The sequence below is a fragment of the Lissotriton vulgaris genome, chromosome 3_1, assembly GCF_964263255.1.
Source record: "Lissotriton vulgaris chromosome 3_1, aLisVul1.2, whole genome shotgun sequence".
NCBI lineage: Eukaryota > Metazoa > Chordata > Amphibia > Caudata > Salamandridae > Lissotriton > Lissotriton vulgaris.
In genome coordinates, this window is record NC_141689.1 from 532,280,035 (window position 1) to 532,297,143 (window position 17,109).

General features: G+C 44.0%; 1 protein-coding gene across 4 annotated transcripts in view; it reads right to left on the minus strand.

Moving 5' to 3' along the window:
- Nucleotides 1-17,109, minus strand: part of ARHGEF28 (Rho guanine nucleotide exchange factor 28) — a 954,264-nt gene that overhangs the window by 423,715 nt on the left and 513,440 nt on the right. For all 4 annotated transcript variants that reach the window (XM_086960785.1, XM_086960787.1, XM_086960786.1 and 1 more), the window contains exon 7: nucleotides 126-195. In XM_086960785.1, the coding sequence (XP_086816911.1) occupies nucleotides 126-195 (70 nt within the window). The remainder of the gene's footprint in view (nucleotides 1-125; nucleotides 196-17,109) is intronic.

Genomic DNA, 17,109 nt, shown 5'->3' on the forward strand with positions numbered 1-17,109 from the left:
TAGAGTGAAGGATTCACTGGGGATTCACTGGCGATACCTGTAGAATTTCTATTTGAAAACGACATATTTGCATATAGATGTTTTAATTGAAGTGGAATGCAATGTATTTTGGTTGATAACTCTACCTTCCTCTGTGTCTTCTACGTAGGAGAGCTTCTGTTGTACTTCTTTGGCACCATCTTTTAGATTTAACACCTACAAAAATGAGGAATATATGTTTTAGCATGTTTCATTTCATTTATATATTACACAGATATATTTACATATGCACACACACACACATAGTATATTAGCGTGCATGAACATTACGTAGGCTTTGGTGGAAGTAGGAAAAACCAAACGACGAGTGATATAACCTTTAAAAGACACAACTCACGTGCTGCGAGAGTCAGGCAAGGTACGGCTATTTTAATATTTTGCTGCATGTTGATGAAATATTTTCTGTCTTACAGCTGATTTACTTGGGACAAAGAAACTCTTACCAGTGTCAATCGACATACCAAAGCCAGGTCAGGCAAATGCCCCGTCTTAATAGCAGCAGCATGCCTAAACATTAGAATACGATTTTATGGCTAGTAGAACAAGACATGAGACTTGCTTACAGAAGTAACCTGAAAAAAGCACTTTATTTAAAAACAAAATAGAGTACTTGAAATGTCAAACAGGCCCAAGGTTGTCCAAGCTCCCCAGCAGTTGTGCCTCTATTCCAATTACGTACACGGGTGGGAGGACCTGGTCATGTTCTTTCTGTTCCCTCTGCTGCCAGGACGAGAAGTGCCCTTTGCAGACTGACGTCTAGCATTACTGTTTTTGCAATCTCTGCCCACCGCAATTGTGTGTTTTTGTCTATCCTGGTTTCTATCTAGAGTTTTACATTCCAGTTTTGAGATGTATCGAAACTTTTCTATCTATGGTTTTAATATCGTGTTTTATGATGTATGTTTTCATGTACTCTTATGGTTTGCATTCAGCAAATCGAATAAAGAAATACTTGACTGGCATCTATTTTCAGTGGCTGTGCAGGAGCTTCTAATTGTCTGCTGCTGAGGCACTAAGCCGGAAGAATGACCATGGCTGAGCTCCAATCCCAATTATTTTTTATCATGGTCAGTCAAGTTCTCAGAACAAGACACGTTCTCCCCACGTTTTATTTGCCTGCCTTTCTTTTGACACAGCAGCAAGCTGTTGATTGGTAACAGTGGCGGCCGGCACGGATCAGGAGGGGCGGGGTGGGAGGCAGGAATGGGAGGAGGGGATCCAAAAATAAGGGGAAAAAACACCAACCTTATTGCTGCGTCTCTCCTCCATCTCTCCTCGGGTCGGGAATAGAGCAGGAAGCACCCACGCTCCCGTGACCAATCAAGGCGCTGCAATGCATCGTTGTGATTGGTCTGAGCGCCATGGTTCGGTGCTCAGGCAGGAAATGGGAGCCTGGGCATGTTTTCCACCCAGGCTGTAATGCAGCCTTGGTGGAGAACATGTAACGTGCACATGAATGTTCGGTCAGCCTGAGACGGCTGGCCAAACATTCATGTGCACTTGGAGTGGGCAAACCCCTCCTCCTGCTCCTCTGTCATTGGAGCAACCCAGCTCGTCCCACAAACCTGCCAGACCAGGAACAAATAAAATGATAATAAAGTCAAGTTATTGTCATTTTTTCTTTTTTCTTGACTTTACTGCTAAAAAGCAGTGGGGCGACATTCCTCCGCCTTTGCGGAGGAGCTGCCACTGGTTGGTAATAGCACAGGCATTGCCAATGTAGTGGTATGGAAGGGTGAGAGAGATAGAGAGAGAGCTTTTTTAGGTTGAGTCTACCAGACAGTTAAAGCTGTCAAGTTATAAAAGACCAATTCTGGTTACCAATAACTTACCAAGCACACACAGTGGACTTAATGCTTGTCTACTGGCTACTTTTCGTTGGCTTTATTGCCACTGTCATTTGCTTGCTGTTTATTTGATGGCTTGCCTTGTAATCTTATGTTTGTCCCTCCCCTGGAGCATAACCTCTTTAGTTGTGTCCTACCACTGCTCACTTTTAAGGAGCATATTTTTTCTTTTTTGATTGCTTCTTTTTCTTAAGCAATCAACAAAAGTGCATGTTCTTTCCAGCTGTCAGCTTGGAGTGTTTCTGCCCCCCTTCCCTTAAGTGTTGCTCTAGCTCATCTGTGTGTGAGTTTCTCCCCCTCACTGGTCCCTCCTATTTCTTTTTGCTTAACCACTCCATGAGTGAATGTGTTGTCCAGCTATATCACTTGTGTGCTTCTCTCACCCTCCAGCTCCGTTTTGCTCTCTCTTGCCCATGTGCTTCTGCAATGTTCTCTCCCTTTTGTGCTTCTCTCCCACCTTACCTGTGCTCTTTTCCCTCTCCTCCATGACCTCCAACAGCCCCAACACCTGTGATCCTTTTTTTATTTTTAATGGCTTCTTTTTCTGTGAAAATCTTTATATTTGGCTTATCAATTCAAGTGGTGTCTGCCAACTGGTAAACATCGTTTACTACGCGGGGATTACATTGCGAAGCTATTACTTCGCGGTTTTCACAACGCAAGTCGTTCCAGCGACTTGCGCTAGATGGCGCTCTAGGACAATGAATAGTATAATTTACTATCCAACACCTTCCCTACTGTACGTAGACTGGAGTTGGAATAGTAAATTATACTACTCCTAAGTCCAGCGCCTTCCAAGGCAAGTCGTTGTAACGACTTGCGTTGTAAAAACCGCAATGTACTGTACAGCGATGTAAATGTATGGGTTGTAACTTCATACATCTCTGCCAACTTTGTCTGGTAAATAAAAATTCAAGCAAATGGTGCCTTTGTCATTCCATTGGTATGCCAATGAGTTCTGACACTTACTTATTTTTTATGAAACTGCACCGCATCCTGATTCGGCAGAGCATCGCCAAAAGCAATTGGCAAATTTAATAGGTCCAAAAGGCGAAAACTTCTGGCGTTGCCAATGCTTGTTTGCATAATTTTTTCACTGCATCTGGATTGCTGTACTTAGGACAACAGGCAGCACAGGTGTTTGTGATTGCCACGTTCAGCAGCATCAACTTTGACCTCATATAAGTTTATTCTCCTAACAAGGTGAATCACACAAACTGCATGCACAAAATAACACATTTCTCTAAGAGTGGCATCGGCTATGAAGGTATTTTAATGATGGAGGAAATTTGGGGGACTAAATAGAGGTTCTCAAAGGTGACTCTTGACACATGTGCACCACTATGCTATTACATTTTTCATACTACATTTAAATCTTATACCATAGGCAGCGTCATGTTCAGTCTTCCACAAACGGTCGGAAAATGCACCACATAGGGGTCACCCTGAGATTGTCAGAAGGCACCTGGAACTAGTCCATACACATTTGTATTCTTTCATTTCAGTCCAGTCCCATGACTCGTTTCAGTTTAATGCGTTAGCCTCAATATATTATGCCACACATCTCTGCATGGCCAACCTTAATTTGTGACCCCTTTCTCTAAAGATGGACTGAACTGCACAGTGTAACCATACGTCCCAATTTCTTCTATTTTTTTAAAAAACATCTTTTTAATGGTATTTTACAAACATGGGGCAAAATAGTCAAAGCAGAAATAAGCATGACTACAATAGTGACCCACCTATATCCCGGCACAGCATATTGGGTCAGCCTGGAGGCATTTCACTTACTTCTATCACACTTGTTTCACATATTTATTTTCAAGACTTGCATCGTTTTGTGGTGTGTGATACAACTCCAGTTATCCTGCTAGGTAGAGATTTGCTCTGCAAAATGAATTGCACCATCTATTTTTACACTAGATGGAATAGCATTTCATACGCAGGATGAGGATGTGGTGTTCAAAATGATGATGGTGAGGCAAGGGACAGGAGTGAATGATTTGTATCCTTTATTTACACTGAAGGATTTGTCTGTTGAATTGAGAAACACAGTGTTGACTGTTGTGAGGGATTTTTTAGGGAAAGACATTGGACTAATGAAAGAAGTTGATCCTATTCAGAATTCAGTCAAACAAGGTTCAGAATTTCCAAAAACGCCACAATACAAAATGAGTCCTGAGACCATTGCAGGCGTAACACCTGTAAAATAATTGATGATTGAACAGGATATTTTGAGAGAAATATTAGGGAGTCCTTGTAATTCACATATTATGGGGGTCAAGAAACCGAGTAGTAAGTACAGAATTCAAAAAAATGTATTAACAAAAGAGAGGGAGAATCAAAAAGGCTTAAAGAAGTGCTTGGATACACTACACTTTCATTCTTACATTATATAAATCCTAGTTTTTTTTGTTTTTTTCTAGTTTTGGATTTTTTTTGAGACAATGGCAGTGGCAAAATTTTAAGAGACTGGATATCAAAATCAAAGTTTTAAAAGTAGATGTATTAATGCTTGCTATATACGTGTCTTACTAATGATGTTTGTTTGGTTAACATTAATCATTGTCGTGCGCTATTTAATGTATCCTACTATAAAATATTACTAATAATTTTGTGAGAGAGAAAATAAATGTGGAAAATCTTAAAGAAGATCCACAGACTAACATTAAGCAATCATCAGGTGATAATTTACACCAGGATATTTCGATTCATGATTTTTCATTAAATGTCTTTACTAAATTATTATATAAATATGTGGATACAATGGATGCAAGAGATTGTTACGAGTTAATGCAATTACCATCGTCTGTGTCTGAGGGGGTGACCTATCATCACCTACCTTTAACCTATGGCGTCTCGTGTAGTGTACTAACAAGTCTGTTCTATGAAAAAGGTTGCTTGCAGTATTACTAATAAATTATGATTTAGTCTTTTCTGAAGTACCTATTAGAAAGAATATGAATATGGTAATTAGTACTCGAAATGCTGAATATTTTGCAGAATTTTTCCATCCTACTAAAATGATGGATAGTATGTATGCACATCGTAATAATTTAACCCCTTCTGTGCTCATGACGAGCTTAGCTCGTCATGAGGCACACTGCTCATGTGCTCATGACGAGCTCAGCTCGTCATGAACACACCCATTTCCATTATGATCCAGCACAGCAAACAAATATCTCAAGCAGCCAAGGTGTTAACCTGTAGTTTGCATCAGGAAGATATTGATTTTAGAGAAGGTAATTACAAAAAAGATGAGACATATGCTGCAATGACTCTGGATTGACATCATAGGGGAAAGCGTTACTTACTTAGACAGAAAACTGACTACAACAATTATTTCATTAGTTCTAGTAAATGTGACCATAATTTCCTGATCACAGGGGGTTGGGGAATAAAAGGTGGTACTGATCCTGTTTATGGTATCTATTATGTGTGCTGTAAGAATGCCTATTATAGGATACATGCACGTTGGTATGGGTGTTGTTATATGGGGACTGTCTTTCCAAAGGTATATCATATGGATAAAAGTCATAGAACCAATTAAAAGAAAAGTAGACTAACTCAAAAAGAAAGAGGAATTAGTGCTGCGAAATTGTGGGTGATATTTTTGGAGCATTGATACCTTCAGTTGGAGTAATTTTTTAATGCACTTACAATTAGGAAATTGTCCACTGTGGTTGATCGTTTATCAGCAGACACTGCTGGTGGGTTCTTAATGATTGATACTGAAATGGTGGCTATGAGATCTATGGTTTTACAATATCGGCTCGCTCTTGACATATTATTGGCAAAAGAGGGCGGAGTCTGTAGCATGTTGAAAATTCAACAGTGTTGCACATATAACCCTGACAAAAGAAAGAACCTAGAGGGATAATAGTATGCATTTACGGGAAGATTTAACTGAACTGAAGGGTGACTCTGCTTGGGAGAAACTTGGTAAGGGTTTCTCTTCGGTGGGTAACTGGTTTTCAGCTTTTGGTAATAGCTTGCTGGGAAAAATACTAATGCCAATAATTACTGTTGCTACAGGGATATTAACACTGGTAATAATGTATAAGTGTTGTAAGTGCAAGAAACAAACACTAGAGACTGAACGGAGAGCAAGAAATAGAAAGACAGAAGAAATGGAATTGGAAGACAGAAGAGCAAATTACTATGAAATAGTAAAAGATGTAGATGGGGTTAGGTTGAAACAGAAGAAAACGACTACTTTCTAGGTAATATAACCCGATTATAATCAGATTTTTTTTAATGATGGCTTAAGTCTCCTTCAAAGGGGGGATTGATGGAGCAGGGTTTTGCAAGATAAAATCTGCTCAGATCAAACTTCTCATTGTATGTATTATTAACAGAATTGTGAGAAAATTAACAGTGATAAACTAAAAACGGAGAGATGAAATTGCACAAATGTGTGCTGAAACGAAATCAGTATTTTCAGTACTTTTCTAGTAGGCCGCAAATGCAAAATGATTAATGCAGAAATGTAAATGTATTTCGATTTATATAGCGCACTTTAACCCAGGAGCCTCAAGGCGCTTGCTTAGGGAACCCGTCCTGGTATTCCCCTGTGAGATACCCCGGCCAGGTATCCACAAGGTGAAAGCCAGGCATCCCGCCGTGAGGGGCCGTAGTGGAGATTAAGCAAGCTATTGCCCAGAGTCACAGAGTGTGGCCCCGTGAGTCGAGTAAGCACCAGAGCGAGAATTGTCGACTCCGTGGAATGTTTGAGCCCGAGACCCGCCGAGGCGGGGCATCGAACCCTGGTCCATGGCCGATTTCAGCTTCTGGGTCTGCCGCCTCTAACCACTGAGCCACGCTTCTCCACAAATAACAGTCAACAGAAAATATTGATAGAAGCCATAAGCTTAAAGAGACATGATATTTTCCTTTTCAATAACTGTTTGAAAATGTACATAACGTGAAGAAAAATAGTGAAGCTTTGTAGTGACAACGATAATCACATTTGTATTTGTTTTTCCTTGGGCACATTTAACTGTTCTGCAGAGAAGGCCTCAAGAGTCTTTTTAGGTTTAGTTTGCTTTCTAAAACATAGGCTGTAAAGAAATTTACTTTGTCCTTCGTGAGTTCTTGATGATGGCCAAGGCTGTGTGGAGAAAGTAATGAGAGTATGTGGACACTTGTGCTACGAGTTTGAAACATTTGCAAATTGAAAAATGTGCAAGCCGCGGAAGAGATTATCAGAGTTTCCTCTGCTGAAGGACAATGACGAAAGCTCTCTAAAGACAAAGGAACTGTTGAAAGTTAGGTACAGTGGAAGAGGAGTGATTAGACACCCCCTGGCCTAGTCCAATGGGATTCGAGGATTTTTAGGGGTTTGATACATGAGGGGGTTGGATCTTTAGTAAATTAGGGTATAATTAATAGTGTTAGAATTTTTAGTTTAGGCAGGCTTGATTTTTGAGAGGAGAGAGCTGTGTCACTGTTTTCTTACCTACTTGGCTGGCTGTTGTTCTGCTGATTATGACTCTTTAATTTTGCTCCTCATACAGTCTTGAGGGTGCCCCAGGTTACTTTTCTGGCCGCAGAGTAGCTTTTCAGACTACTAGCATTTTGTGCTAATATTAATCTCATTTTGCAAATGTTCTTTATCTCTTCACCTATCCGCTCTCTCATGACATGGTTTAGAGATGTTGGTATGAATTACCATATTACTATTCTCTTGTGTGATGATCTATGATTCAAGCTGTATTGTGCCTGGTGAGAATTAACATTAAGTTAGATAAAAACATATTGATAAGGAATCAGAGTTTGTCTTTATTAATGTCATTTGATTATATTGAATTAATTATTTCTTTGTTTAGGTCCTCATAAATTAGGATTCTGTCAATCCTTTGCTAATCCCTATCAATTAGCAAAGGTCTATCGAATAGAGAGGACCGCATGACTAAAATGAAATTTGGTAACTTGGTTTAAACGTATGCAGCATGAAAGGGATGGTTAGGTGTTTAAATTGGGTCCAGGTGGTAAATTTGGTATAACCGCCTTCCGCTGCATCACATGCTTTAACCTTTGGTTAATTAGTGCATTATATGAGGCACATTATGAGCAAGTCTTTCTTTAGGGAGTGCACAGAGAGCTCTAATAACCGTGTAGTGCAGTTACATAGAACATTAGAAGTGCAGTTACACAGCACTTGCAGGAGTCAACAGTTGTACAGTCACAGAGAGCCCTACCTGAGAAGGTCCAGGGAGCACCAACCTACAGGCTGTGCAGTTGCAGTTATCATATCTTCCTTAAGTTTGTGTGGGGGTGGGGGCGGGATGCAGTGTTATGGAAGTCACAAGTTATTTTGTGTTATGGCTGTTTTTCATTCATTTACACCCGGTGCAAGATGCCATATTTTCAGCATGTGTCTTAATCCTGCTGTCTACCCTCAAGACAATTTGTCTGTTGCTTTGGTCGGTGTGTGTGTGTGGACAAGCTTCATAGGATATGTTGTGTCTTTTGTGCAGTGCCTGCATGCAGGCATTTGCAAACATGAACAGGTTCATTGCCAGGCACGTAGAAGAGACGTCATCGCTTAAGGCTGCACAGCTTTCAGTGTATCCAATATATTTCCTTTGTTCAAACAACATATGGAGTTGAAATATGCTGGGAAATGAAAAGGTAGATTTACGTGCTATGACCTTTATCGTGGAAGGTGTCTGCAAGTAAAACGTTGCTGTTCATGCACTTTTGAATTAGTGGCATAAGGTCACATTGCTTCCCAATGCTTTACAAATTGGCACTGTTCACAAATAGGATACATCAATGGCAACATTTTCAGGAACTGCGGGGACGTTGTGTATCAGCATTTTCGATGCAATTTACTACCAAATTACAGCTGTGATAGATTTCAACACTACATAGATATTTTAGGTTGCTTCCGAACGTCAAGGAACATGTCAGAGTATACTTTTGCGACTGAGTTTTCCCCAAACTCTGGCGTATAAGCGAGGTAATACATACTGGTCTTTGTATGCAATTGTCTTGCACTGTGTGGACAATGTACCAGTGGTCCAACAGTTGTGTGGTCTTTTTTAGTGGTTGTTGGGTACGGTACGCACATGCCTAATGTTTTTAGTAGATGTGTCACAGAGTGTGCTTCATGAGTGAGGCTGTTGTTTTGCTTGACATTGCCTTCTTGAGAGGTGTGTGGGGTTAAATTCAGCTTGTGTCGGCTGTACACACATAGGTTGTGCATGTGCAGTTCGAATGGCGAAAGGGAATGGCTGTTGAGACCAGGGAATGCAGCCTCTAGTGTATGGTTGAGATGGAATTCGTACAAGTCTTGTGTGGGTTTCGGATGCATGTGTGGGAGGCCTACAGGTATGCAGTCATGCATTTGTCAATGTTTTCTAATGGCTTTGTATTGCCAGTTTGGGATATCGAGCCACAAGACTGCTTTGGTTTTATTTATTTTATTTATTTATTTAACTTGTAACGCGCAACAGCTACCCGCAGTGGGTTTCCCGGCGCTAGGGATAGACTCAAGAAGAAAGAAATATCAGGTAATATCAAGCAGACCAGAACAACGGGCAGATCACTCAAAAAGCAAGGTCTTAAGTCCCTTCCGGAACCGCAGCAAGTTATTCTCCAATTTTAAAGCAACTGGTAAAGTTAGGACCTAGATGAGCAAAAGACCGCCCACCCATTCTAGCGAGTTTGAATCTTGGGATAATGAAGTCTCCATTCCCAGAAGATCTAAGGGTTCGATGAGTCCTATATGGTTGAACTAAGTTCTGTAGGTATTTAGGGGCTGTGCCCTGCCTGATCTTGAACAGATAACATAAGGCTTTAAATTTAATCCGGCTTGAGATTTTAAGCCAGTGTAAGTCACGCAGAGCAGAGGATGCTGAAATTCTCCTAGGGACCTTCCGAAGCAGGCGGGCAGCCGCATTGTGGACTACCTGAAGAATCTTAATGGTTGCAACATCAGCTCCCAAATAGAGAACATTACCGTAGTCCAGGCGGGAAACAACCAACGCCTGGACAACAGTTCTCTGGGTGGATAGGGGCAGCATCCATAACATTTTCTGGAGCCATCTTAAGGTGGAAAAGCAGATCGCAGCAACCTTTGTAGCCTGCTGCCTCATAGATAACTTGTCGTCAACAAGGAAACCAAGGTTGCGAACCACAGTGGCTGGTTGCGGAAGTGGTCCCATATCACTAAGCCAATGTTGGGGGCCCCATAGATTTTTATTCTTGCCCAATATCGCCACCTCTGTCTTCTCCCCGTTTAATTTCAGACAGTTCTTCTGCATCCACTCGGCCACGCGTACCAGGCCGAGCTTTAGAGCAGAGGGGCTGTTCTCATCTCTGCCTGACAGAGAGAAGACAATTTGGGTGTCATCGGCGTAGGAGAATAGCGTCAGCCCCGCTTCCTCCACAATGGTGGCCAGGGGTCTTACATAGATATTAAACAGTAAGGGGCTGAGTATAGACCCCTGGGGAACACCATAAGCCAATGAGCAGATTGTAGATGTAGCTTTGGCCGAGAAAACCTGGAAGGTACACCCACTAAGAAAGGAGGCAATCCAGGCTAAAGCCGGGCCTGCCACTCCCAGGGAACGGAGAGATCTCAAAAGGATGGAATGGGACACGGTATCGAACACGGCACTCAAATCCAGCAGGATGAGTGCAGATGTTTCACCTTGATCGATCCCGTGTCATAGACTCTCCGTAACTCCGAGAAGTGCTGTCTCTGTGGAGTAGAGAGCTCGGAAGCCGGACTGGGTTTTGGCTGGGCTATAGATCCCTTGGCTAACCTGGGTAGTGCAAGCCATGCACAACTTGTGGGTTACAGGTGTAAGGCTCTTATAGTCATGTAGTTGTGTGGAAGGGTTGCTGTCAAGCTATGGTACGGCATTCTTGGTCTTTGTTTATAACACAAGACTGATGTGTAGTGGTGTGTCAAACTGCAGGTGTGGGGTGCTGTAATCAGGCAGTGATTGGCTGGGGTATGAAGTCCCTAGTCAGTCAGCCACTGCAAGTCCCAAATGTCTTGTGAGACTGTATGTGTGGGGAGCCTGCAGTTTTGCTTTTACATGATATGTTATCTGTTGGTTCAGTGACAGTTTTAGGTGTGGAGCTTTACAAATGGTGTAGGGCCAGGCTGGTGTATGGAGCACAACACAACAGGACATTGCAAGACTTGCACATTTTGTAGACCACAGAGGTGTGGAGCGTATGATGGTGCAGATGTATAGTTGTGAACTGTGTTAAAGTAAGTTTCGGAGCTCTGGTATGGGAACAGTGCTGAATGTTTATTTATATTCATGTGTATTGGTTGAATGGATTAGTTGAGTGTGATGTTGAGTATGAAAGATATCATTCATGTCTTGTAGAGAGTGTTTTGGAGTATAATGATATAGAAAGCTTTTAGTAGTGAATGGGTGTGGATGAGTGAGGTATATTTAAGGAAGTTTAACTTTCATTGGTTGTGTGAAACAGCTCTGTAGTGCAAAACCAGTTATGTGGTATCAATCTGAGATATTTGTTGTGTGACTGCAGCATTCATGAGTAGGGGGACTGGGAGATGGAAACTGTGGTACAGAGTTCTTAGTTTCTGAGTATTCCCCCTGGAGTGCGTCAGAGCTGGTTAAGAAGGGCTGAGCTACATTACCATCTAGCTCTTGTTGCTTTTTCTTTTATATACTCTGTGCCTGTAGTTGTAGATAGTTAAAAAAAAACGTTGTGAATTTAACCTTCCATGTGTACTCAATGAATACTACACCTGCATTTCGCAATAGGGCTGCCTCAGTGTGTGTGTAGATATCTAGTCTTGCTTACTTCCCATATGGCTGCCCCTGTTGAGTGGAGTATGGGTTATACTGTCCTCGTTGGTCTCTCAGACTCTCAGAATAGCAAATCTAGAGCGGCCAAAGATTATAGAAGTTCCTCCTCAATCTTGACCCTTCCCAGGTTTTAACTGCACGTTGGCAGTAATCTTGTGAGGTGTGTTAATTGATATATAATGTAATAAGATCTCACGTGTGAAACCCGAGGCCTATATATAATTTCTGATAGCCATTCTATGAGTCTGCCTGGCTATAAGGAGTGTTTAACTCATCAACCAGTAAATAAAGAAGGCTAAAAAGGTTGACATGTCTGTTAGGAGGCCTCACAGTCCAGATAGGGATTCATCTCGTGATATATATTGTAAAGGTGTTATGATCATAGTATCACTTTCTGTCAAGATATTTTTATACGCTTACGTCTTCATACCTGGCATCAAGAGGCCTACACTTCTCATGCTATAAAGTGTGGAAATAAGCGTGGATAAGTCCAAGCAACCTCTCCTTAAACTATAGTTTCAGACACCAACATCATCCTGAACTCAGCTATGTGAAGAGTGTGAGTATATGATGCATATATTTCCTAAAACCACTAACAGGAGTTACTTCTAAACAAGTATCTCAAGATGCGTGGACGTTTGGCTTGGGAAATCCCCAGCTGTGGAGTAATAGTGGGGACCCACTAAGGTTAAGGATAAGGACATCACTAAGCAGCAGTGAGTAAAATAACCCCACCAGTTGCCACGGTATCAGTTTCCTGTTGTCGGATGTCCTGCCATTCTTGGGTGGAAGATCTCACTGAAGGGACTTTCTGCCTTCTCATAAATTGAAGTTTCTCAACTTTCTGACTGAAGTTCTAACTCAATAGGCAGTTTAGTCAAACCCCTGTTCCAGTATATGGCTGATTCCATAATCTCAGCCTCTTCAGAAACATCCCACGCTAGTCAGCACCATTCTCTGGTTCTAGGGCCTTGCCAGCTCTTTAGCACCCATCATTCCAGGAGCAGGATCCCATGCAGACAGACCACTGCCAGCAAACAAAGACTGTAATATTCCTGAGTGCTTGGTCCTTGACATTGCCTTATCTCTGTTCTTGGGAGGAGTCCAGAAGATTAGAGATTCAAGCAGACAGAGCACAGCCCTTTCACTGTTCTCCTGGCAGGCACAGGGAGTTCTTCTTAACACAGCTGGCGCGAAAGACTTTTGGCCTGATTTAGATCTTGGTGGATGGGTTACTCCATTACAATTTTCACTGCAGTGGCCCTGGGGCATGGGCGGTGCACCTACCTTGCGCCTGGCTCGATTCCTGACGGACGGACACTCGGTTAGAGCCCGCTGCTGGGAGTAGACGCCCGGGCCGGATGCAGGGGTCCAATTGACAGGGAGGCGTGGGAACAGGCCGGACGACTGGTGATCCCTGCCACGGCCCGAGGAGCCGAGCTGTGGACACACCAGGGCCTGTCCCTCTGTGGCAAGATGGCGGCCACCGCCAAGCAGCAGAAGGAGAGGTCAGTGAAGGAGCTAGTTCTCAAGCCTGGGACAGGAGGGTCCGAATCATCTAGAGCAAAGGGGGGCTCTCCAACGACCCAGGGCCAAAGTGAGATGGACGGCCCTGTCACGTGTGGCATCCTCGAGCCCTTGTTCGCCACCCTAACCGGGGAATTTCACACCATGAAGAAGTAGCTGGCGGCTGAACTCCGGGATCTGAGCAAAGACATTGATTCGGTGGGAGAACGCATAGATGACCCGGAGACGCAAGTGGCGCAAGGGATGACGAAGTGGCCCACCTCCAACAAGAGGTGCTAAGACTCCAAGAACAGCACCTAGACCTCCAGGTCCAAACTGAAGACCTGGAGAACAGCACCTGGCGGAACAACATCCGCATCCGAGCGGTCCGGCAGGGCCTGGAGAGTGAGGACATCAAGAGCTTCGCCGAGGATCGTTCCGACACATCCTAGGGGCTTCTCCGGAATGACAGAGGACCCAGACGACCGGAAAAAGCGCCCCCCCCAAACATTCTGACCTGTGTCCACAATTTCCAGCTCAAGGAGCATATACTGCATGAGGCCAGAGCCATACATCCTTTGAACTATCGATCTTGCAAGACTCTTCTTTTCCAGGACCTGGCGCCCTCCACTCTGCAGAAAAGATGGGAGTGCCGACCTGTCACGGAGTTCCTTCGCTCCAAAAAGGTCTCCTACCCCTGGGGGCACCCGTTCAGGCTTGTCTGCAAGTGGGAGGGCTGGCTACACCAGGTGCGCTCTCTCCGGGAGCCAACATCTATCCTGCCGCTGGCAGATGCGGTCGACGAGACCCCCGGGAGGGATGCACCCCAGCACAAAAAGAATAAAGTGGAAAGTGGCAGCGGGTGGAGAGGTCCCCACGCCATACCTGTCCTGACCCAATGGCAGTAGAACGCCAGGTGGTCCTCGACTCCATTATGGGGGACTCCCACCCCGCTGATTAACATGGGGGTCTGGCTATGTTTCATTTGCCTGACACTGGGGAGTGCATTGCCTTGACATCTCGGGCCTGGAGGGGGGGGGCGGGCGACAGGTGGTTCCTGCAGTTCCTCTTTCTTTTCTTCATGGGGCTGATCTCCCCGGACAATGATTGATTCCAGGACTATGGTAAACCTTTACTGTTATGTTATGTTATGTTAATTGGGCTCTTCTATAGCGCAACGGCTACTCCAGTCGGAGTGTCCCGGCGCTTTGGCGAAGAAGTCCTTAATGGAAAGGAACATAACTGCAAAAAAAGGAACAGCAAAATTAACTAGTAAAAAGCCAGGTTTTTAATGCCTTTCTAAAAGACAACAGACTGGGGGCCTGTCTAAGAACAATAGGAAGTTCATTCCAAGCGCGCGGAGCCAGGTAGTGGAAGGAACGCCCTCCTTGTCTGGTTCGCTTGATGGATGGAACGACCATTTTAGACAAGGAGGCAGATCGCAGAGCTCTGCTCGGCTTGTAAAAAGCAAGGCGCTTTCTAATATACCTAGGGCCTGAGTCATGAAGAGCCTTATAGGTTAGCGTCAGGCTTTTGAAGAGAACCCTCTTGGCTATAGGGAGCCAGTGCAGTTCCTTCAACAAGTTAGAGGCACTAGCTCGTCTGGGGAGTCCATAAATAGCCCTAGCGGCTGAATTTTGGACTACCTGCAGTCTCCTTATCAGATATTTTGGGAGTCCCAGATAGAGGGCATTTGCATAGTCCAAACGCGACCCGACAAGTGCTTGGACTATGACCCTTCGATGGTTCACCGAAATCAAGGGGAGAAATTTCCTGAGCATCCGCAGGATTCCAAAGCATTTCCCCGAAAGACACGCAATTTGAGGCCCAAAGGTTAACTCATTGTCAACAATGATACCTAGGTTTTTAGCCTTGGTACTAGCATTGGCAGGAGGAAACAGATCTTGTGGCCACCAACTTTTCCAGTTTGGTTCAGAGACACATCCGAAGAACAGCAGCTCCGATTTATCGGAGTTGCATTTCAAGCCGTGTCTTTTGAACCAATCAAAGACTGCCTCTAAGCAGCCTCTGATACGGATCCCATCGAACACCTCGTTCTTGTTATAAGTAAACAAGAGCTGGGTGTCGTCAGCATAAGACACGATCTGAGCGTCAAACAACTCCGCAACCTCTGCAAGGGGGGCCATAAAGATGTTAAAAAGCAGGGGGCTAAGAATAGACCCCTGAGGGACCCCCACTTCCAGGGTTGCCATAGCTGCGGAGTGAGGTGGCGCCCAGATCGTTTGTCGACGGCTGGCTAGAAATGATTTAAGCCAGTTCCACACCGTCCCCCTGAGGCCACAATTCCAGAGTCGAGTTAGGAGGGTATCATGGGGAACGGTGTCGAACGCCGCCGACAGGTCTAACATGACCAACATGGCCTTTCCTCCAGTATCTAAAACCTCTCTAATGGCGGTGGTGACTTCAAGGTCTCTGTGCTGTAATTCGCACGAAACCCAGATTGAGTAGTGTGCAACAAGTTGTTATTCTCGATAAAGTCAGAGATAGATCTGTGCACGTGTCTTTCCGCCACCTTCGCCAGAGCGGGGAGGAGAGAGATAGGCCTATAGTTGGCATGTATGATGGGATCCAGAGTTGGTTTTTTTATTAATGGAAGGATGAGAGCGCTCTTCCAGGCCTGAGGGACTATGCCAGAAGACAATGAGGAGTTGAGAATGGAATTAATGGGGCCATTTAGCAAAGGGGCTATTTTGTTGAGGCAAGAGACCGGGCAGGGATCTAAAGGAGAGCCCGATTTCAAGCCTGTCAGATGGTCTAATGAGGCAACAAGGCTTAGCTGTGGAAATTCCCAGAGGGTGGGTTGTAAGGAGGAGGGGGCATCAAGATCAGCCGCCTGAGGCTGTTTGGAATAAGTAGCAAGAGAGGCTTGGATGGATGTTATTTTGTCTACAAAATAATGTGCGAGTTCATTCAGCCAAAGTTCTGAGTGAGACTGAGCCGAGATGCCTAGGGATGGAGAAGTGAAGTCCTTAACAATTTTAAAAATTTCCTTACAGGAATTATCAGATTCGTCTATCCGACGTTCAAGATAGGATTTTTTTCCACTCCAAATCATCTTGTGGTAGGATTTAGTTAGGTTTTTAAACTTTTCTTTCTCAAGAGGATTGTAGTCTTTCCTCCAGGTTCTTTCTGCTCTCTTGCAGTTTTGCCGGGCTTCTCTAAGCTGAGATGTGAACCAAGGAGCGGAAGGACGTTTGTTTCCGAGTTTGGCGGCATTCTCGGGCACGAGATCCGCCAATATAGTTGAGAGCCATTCCGTGTAGCGAGCTAGATCGATTACCACATTACCTGACAAAGTGCAAGGTGAACGTGCCATGGCCTGTAGTAGCGTCTCATTAGATAACAGATGAAAAGGCCTGGAAAGACGTTTAGTAGGGATAGTGGGATTAGATCTAAGAGGAGGGGCGCTTGATAGGTTAAAAGTGATTAAGTAATGATCCGACCATAATACCGGTTGAGGAGCAAGTACGTTGATCGGAACAGTGGAAAAAACTTAGTCTAGAATATGGCCCTTATTGTGCGTAGAATCATGGATGAAAGGTGTGAGTCCTAATGTTGCTGTGACCTCCATGAGTTTCATTGTATCAGGATTTGTAGCCTCGTCCATGTGTATGTTTAAGTCGCCTAAGAGTAGACAATGTTCAGATTTAAGGCATGGGACTGAAAGTGCTACCTGTAGTTCATCCAGAAAAGAGCCTAATGGACCGGGAGTACGATATGCAAGAATATCGGTGCATGCTTGATGGGGAGACAAGTGAAGAGTGAAGCCGAGAGCCTCGGTGTCCTGAATATTGTCTATCAGGAAGGTAGTGCAGTGCAGCTGGTTGTTAACTATAATAGCCACACCTCCCCCGCGCCCAGATGTTCTATCCCTCCTAATGATGGAATAATTA